Raw genomic sequence first — 6,008 nt, 5'->3', positions numbered from 1 at the left:
AACTACAGTTCAGTTATGTTTTCTTTTTTTAAATGGAACCACATTTCTTAGTGACTCATATTAAAGATATAAAAGATAAAGACACAACCTCTGCAACCAGAATCATCAGCACAGAATATTAGAGATTAGATAACTTTTTTTTGTTGCTCAAACATTAAGGGTACATTTTAAGGGATCATTAAAGTGCATGCATAAAATACTAAAGTATCTTTTAGTATGTGAGGTGGAAGAGATTTGTATTAAAAAAAAAAAAACATTAAAGAATAGCAGCAGCACAGGGTTTAAATTTTCTACAACAAAAATCCGAATAATGAATTCCACGTGTATCTATACAGCAGTGCATTTCAAAGGAAGTTTGCAGACTGAATGTAACATTCAGTCAAAATATGTCTCCGACCTTCCTGTCACCTCGCCACCTGAGAGCTTCTAAAGCGCCGCGGCCGCAGACCTGACTGTGCGGATGGTGATGGTGCGCCCGGTTTGTGGGCGGTGCTTCACACACACCTGCGCGCGGTTCGGACTTAGTTTTAATCCCGTGAACAGCGCAGCGCTTCCAAGCTGTCCGCCCGGAGCGCATCATCTACAACTGAGTGTCGGCTTTTTTTTTTTTTTTTTTTTTTTACACCCCACCGCGAGTATGGAGGACGGATCCGGAGAGCTATCGCATCAGCCACCGGAGCATTTGGAAATCTCCCTGGACGCGGTGTCCACCACCGGGGAGGACGCGAGCGCGGGCATGTGCGCCGGCGGGACGGAGCCTGGAGCTGCGGAGAAGCCGCCGTACTCGTACGTGGCGCTCATCGCGATGGCCATCCGGGAGAGCGCGAACAAGAAACTGACGCTGAACGGCATCTACCAGTTCATCATCTCCCGGTTCCCTTACTACGAGAAGAACAAAAAAGGGTGGCAGAACAGCATCCGCCACAACCTCAGTCTCAACGAGTGCTTCGTGAAAGTGCCCCGGGACAGCGGGGGCGCGGAAAAGAAGGGCAACTTCTGGACGCTGGATCCCGCTTTCGAAAACATGTTCGACAAGGGAAACTACCGGCGCAGGAGGCGCGTCAGGAGGCCTTTCCGAGCAGCTACTTTACCATACATACCGTCTATGTCCCTCGCCGAGCCGCTGTACTTCCACCAGGAGCCGGTATACTGGCAGAGCCCGCTGGTCGGGGGCGCATGGAGCGTCGTTCCTCAGGCCGCCGCGCACACCGCGGTTCCAGCCTACAGCTTCCACAGCAGCGGCAACGCGCGTCCTTCATCTCCAAACAGTTTTGCAAGTTCCCCTGTGAGTTATTACCATTCTACAAATGTCCACCCGTCCTACGGACCTTACCACCGGCCCTACCATGCTCTTGCGCCCGACGCACGACGCACTTTCTGCGGCGTGTCCGCTCCCGAGAGTCCCGGAGGAAGCGCCATTCCCATCGCCAGCTACGCGCCGCAGCATCCCTATAGCCAGGCCGACCTGGAGCACGGCTTTGACTGAGAAGAAAAATAGGTTTGGATTTTTTTTCTTTCAGAAATATGGTGGATTTTTACACACAGGACCAGTTGTTCATTTGGATTTATGTTTTCCATAAAGTTTCCTTAGTTTTAGCAGTGCGTTGTTTTTTTTGTTTTTACACGCACAAATCTTCACTGAATCGACTTGTCTTTTATGACCAAACTGTAGTACTATTACTACTAGTTCAGAAAGTATTACACTGTTTTGAAAAATACGACATAATTTTGAACTGAATCCATATATTTTGTGTATGGATAAATCCTCTTGTTCGCTTTTGGATTCTGGTTACACACTTGTTTTTTATTCACTTTTATAGGCGTGTTTGACCCTAAATGTTAAGATGCAGCTATTTTTCTACTGTTATTTATTTTTCAAATTTTTTTTCTATTCCACCTTTGTGTTTTGGTTCCGCTTTTTTTTTTTTTATATATATGACCTTTGTAAGGAATTTTGTAACGAACGCTAATTAGATGTTGTTGATAGGATGTTGGTGTGAAGTATTCATTAAGGTCTACAGATATTATGTTTTATAATAAACAAAAAAATGGTTTGTCACTGTTTAGCTTGTTAATGAGAAATAAAAAGAACGGAAAGATCTTTCTTTCAAGCCTGAACCTCAAAAACCGGATTCAAACCCGATTTTTTACATTCAAATGCAGTTTGGAAACTATTTTTTTCTGCAGCACCCGGAAACAGTACAGACTGGGAAACGGCGCCATCTTCTGGTGAAATAGTTAATGCGCTTCCAACTCGCAACTCTGAAACCAGGCTGTTTTATTCCTATGCAGACTTATTTCTTCACTACATTTATTAAATTGTCAGTTTATTACACAAATCTGCTCTGTAACTGGACAGAATGGGATGCACAACTTCTGGGAAGTAGTAGCTCAGTGGTTAAAGCTCTGGGTTACTAATCAAAAGCTCAGTGGTGCAAACACCAGTATCACCAAGGTGCCACACTTGGGCCCTTGAGCACGGCCCTTAACCTCCTGTGCTCCATGGGTGCTGTAACATGGCTAACCCCAGCTGTAACATTGCTGTAATATGTTTAAAAAGAATGTCTCTGTGCTGTAATGTACATGTTACAAGTAAAAAACCAATTTCCTCTGCTTTCTGGAACTAGAGGCAGACAAAAATCAATAACTGCACAGCTTTAATATACACTCAGTCACTTAAAATACATTTCATATAAACTCAGTCACTATGTGAGCTGAATAAATAAATGCAATTTCCACTTTTTAAATCAGAATGTGTTACTCATCCAGGTAAATGTCGACTCTCACACCATGGTCATGTCAGGTTTTATTCTTGTTTTATCATTGGGTTTAATTTGGCTATTTTGTTCAAAATACTTACAAAGTACAATCCATACAGTTAAGAAAAAGTAAAAGAATATATATAAAAAATAATGTAACCTGCCTTTTAAATTAACCCTTTCTTCCCCTGAAGAGTTATTAGTCAGAGACATCCCAGAGATATTGCTTTCTAATGGTTAATCTTGTGGCAAAATGAATTTCCAGGAGTTTTGTCATTAGCTATAACTCATATTGACATCAGATGTATTACTCTACATGCTTTATTCTTATGTCAGGTCAAGTCAAGTAGGCTTTCGCTGTTATTCCAACCATATACAGAATAATACACATTGAAACCAAACAACGCCTCCACCCGGAACAAGGTGCTACATAAGACAACATACATTAACAAAAAATAACTAAAAACACAAAACAAGCTAGGATCATTTTATTTTGTAAAATTGCATATTTAAAAACATTTGCATAAATGCATTGCTATACAAACATAACACAAACAGTGCAAGTCTTAGTGAGTCATTTATGAGAACGGCCACCACAAAAAAATTACTTTCCACAGACGTGTTATTAGCAGTCAAGTGATTTCTGGGTATAACATCTCACCAAAAATGTGTGAACTTGAGAAATGAGAAACAAAGAAAAAGACAGATTTTAAAGCATTTGTAAAAATTCAAACGCACAATGCAATTTAACTCATGCACACACAACATGCAATGAAAAATCGTGAAGATGAATTGCTTTGAGAAATGTTTTGAGATCTCACTTGTATTCAACATGTGTTATTATTCATTCATTCATTCATTTTCTCCCGCTTATCCGTAATTCGGGTCGCGGGGGCAGCAGTCTAAGCAGGCCCCCGCCTTCGACTGCTGCCCAATCCTCACAGCACCGTCCCTTACGGTCCCTCCTGCAGGTGGTGAGCCCATGGGAAGGTGTTTTATTATTATTATTATTATTATTATTATTATTATTATTATTATTATTATTATTAATATTGTGTTGTCTAGTTTAGTGTTTCCCAAAGTGAGGGCCACATTTTATTTATTTTTTTGGTTTGTGTTACAATGAAAAAAACTTTAACTCACTTTTTATATTTATGATTGTGTTCTTATAGTTATGGCCATGTCTGTTGAGTCACATGGGAACAGGAATAACTTTAAAAACAAGTCAGCTTACACTCTTATCAGAATTCCAATCTGTACGCTGTAGTGGTGCTTTAATCGATAGCTTTTATTTCCTACCTGTAGTTTATACCTTTTATATGGTAATGTAAATTCAGTGTATGTCTAAAATGATGTACAAAGCACAATTAAACATTAAAAACTTTCTTTCTCTTTCAAAATAATCCTTTACCCTTGTGCTTTACCACCACATTGACAAAGAAATGTACAGTTGAGTATCTGTTTTTCTGGGATTCTCTTTACTTGGACCCAATCTGTTTTGTGAATGGAAAGATCAGGAGTTGAATTTGAATAATGAATATGATATTTAAATGGATTATAATCCCTAATGAGGAGATCCAGTGAATTATTTGACAGTTCAAGGGTCTCTGGCTGCACAAAGTTTGTGTGCCCCTCGTCTATTTCAGTGAGCCATTTAGCTGAGTGTATCATCAGTCAAAACAAAGGACAAACTCAAGTTCAAAACCTGAAATATTTTTTTATTAAAAGCTCTGAGATGCAGCGGGTCTAGACTAGGTAGCTCGATAAAGCCATTGTAAACAGCATTTGCGAAGAGACGGAGTGTTCCTCAGACTCAAGGACAGACAAAGAGCTGAAATTGTTGCCATGGTGAAGAGAGGCCATGATTTTGATAGCAGATTTTCACAATAAGTCTAGAGGTAGATTACATACGAGTCATTTAACTAGTGGGAAGAAATACTGCTCCATGGCTATGGTGACTAACAACAACTGAGAAGAGCTTGTGTATTGTTTATTTTGTGTATTGTTTAAATTGTTGCATGCACTTCCCTAATATTTTATACTAATATTTGGTGAGTCAGCATACATGCATAGCAGGACTTTGCATAGGACAATGCATGTTTGTTCTTCCTGTACTCATCAGTAGTGTTTTGTGCTGCTGGTTTGGATGCATGTCTGTCAGTCCCTCCAGTAGCGGGTAAGTGGGTGGGGGAACATTACTGACAGTGAGGGGGTTGGTGTGGGTGGGTGGGTGGGTGTGAGGGAGCTTTATTTGACTTGGAGTTTCTGTTCTGCACACACACTTCCTGTTTTTACCAGCTGTGAGCGAACAGTGGTTCATTTTTATCAAGCCAGGGTCTGTAGTTTAGTACTGCATCAGTGTGCTCGATGAATTTGCATGTACATGGGTAAAAACAGGACCCAAGGTTATGTGGGGTTGGAGGCACCAATGTGCTTTTGCAGACGCAACTTATAAGTTTATTACTAGGCTAAAGATCATTTTATTTGCAGCGAGTTCTCAGTTCACGTGTGCATTGTTGAAAGGAGCAATCCAGATTAATTTACTAGTTTGTGTTTTCTATTGCTTCAATTATGGATTATGTGAAAATAGAAATTGTGGTATTCACAAGCAAAGCTAAATTAAAACCACAAAAAGTTAACCACCCATTGAGTCCTCGCAAGTAATTTTTGTGGTTTGAATTCAGCTTTACGGTTAAATAAAAAACAAGATTCTTTAAAATACTGAAATCATTTTACATACAACATAGACCACTTATTTTACATCTACACTGCTACACAAAGCTAACACAGTTACACCGCATTTACCTTCCCAGTTACTACAGAAGATATACAGTTGATGGAATCACCTCAGCACCAAAGACGTAATTTGGCACTTTTACTTCCAAGAGTGTACTTTACACCACATCACACCACATCACACCACACCACAACATGAAGTGCAGAACATCTCATACTCCCAATCCCAAATAACTTGTAATAAAATACTGGCGAAGAATGAAAGACAAAATTTCAGTTGACAAATGTACATGCGGGATTTATTTTGTCTGTGAGGAAGCACTTTCATTTTGAAGTTTGTTTCTAATCAAAGTGCAGAATCTGATCTGATCTCAGGTCATCTTTGTACTTTCTCTTCTAAAGTTACATTTGGAAAGACAGAGCTCTGGATCTTTGAAATAAGGACATGTTTTAGCTGGAAAGTGTGGGGGGTGTATCTCAACCAACTCCTGCTTTGCATACTTTTGCAAAGTC

At 40.0% G+C, this 6,008-nt stretch overlaps 1 protein-coding gene across 1 annotated transcript; it reads left to right on the top strand.

Moving 5' to 3' along the window:
• The first annotated feature begins 265 nt into the window (after positions 1-265).
• On the top strand, positions 266-3,570 carry foxl2l (forkhead box L2-like). Its single transcript, XM_083569931.1, has 2 exons — positions 266-2,574; positions 2,752-3,570. Exon 1 carries the CDS (start codon positions 461-463, stop codon positions 1,484-1,486), a length of 1,026 nt encoding a protein of 341 aa, XP_083426057.1. The 5' UTR covers positions 266-460; the 3' UTR covers positions 1,487-2,574; positions 2,752-3,570.
• Positions 3,571-6,008: the final 2,438 nt, after the last annotated feature.

This window comes from Silurus aristotelis, assembly GCF_946808225.1.
Source record: "Silurus aristotelis genome assembly, chromosome: 19".
NCBI lineage: Eukaryota > Metazoa > Chordata > Actinopteri > Siluriformes > Siluridae > Silurus > Silurus aristotelis.
This window is presented reverse-complemented; position numbering and strand designations above follow the sequence as displayed.

What these genes read in the sequence shown, in the direction of transcription:
- foxl2l (XM_083569931.1), top strand. Translation starts at nt 461, where the DNA reads ATGGTGATGGTGCGCCCGGTTTGTGGGCGGTGCTTCACACACACCTGC.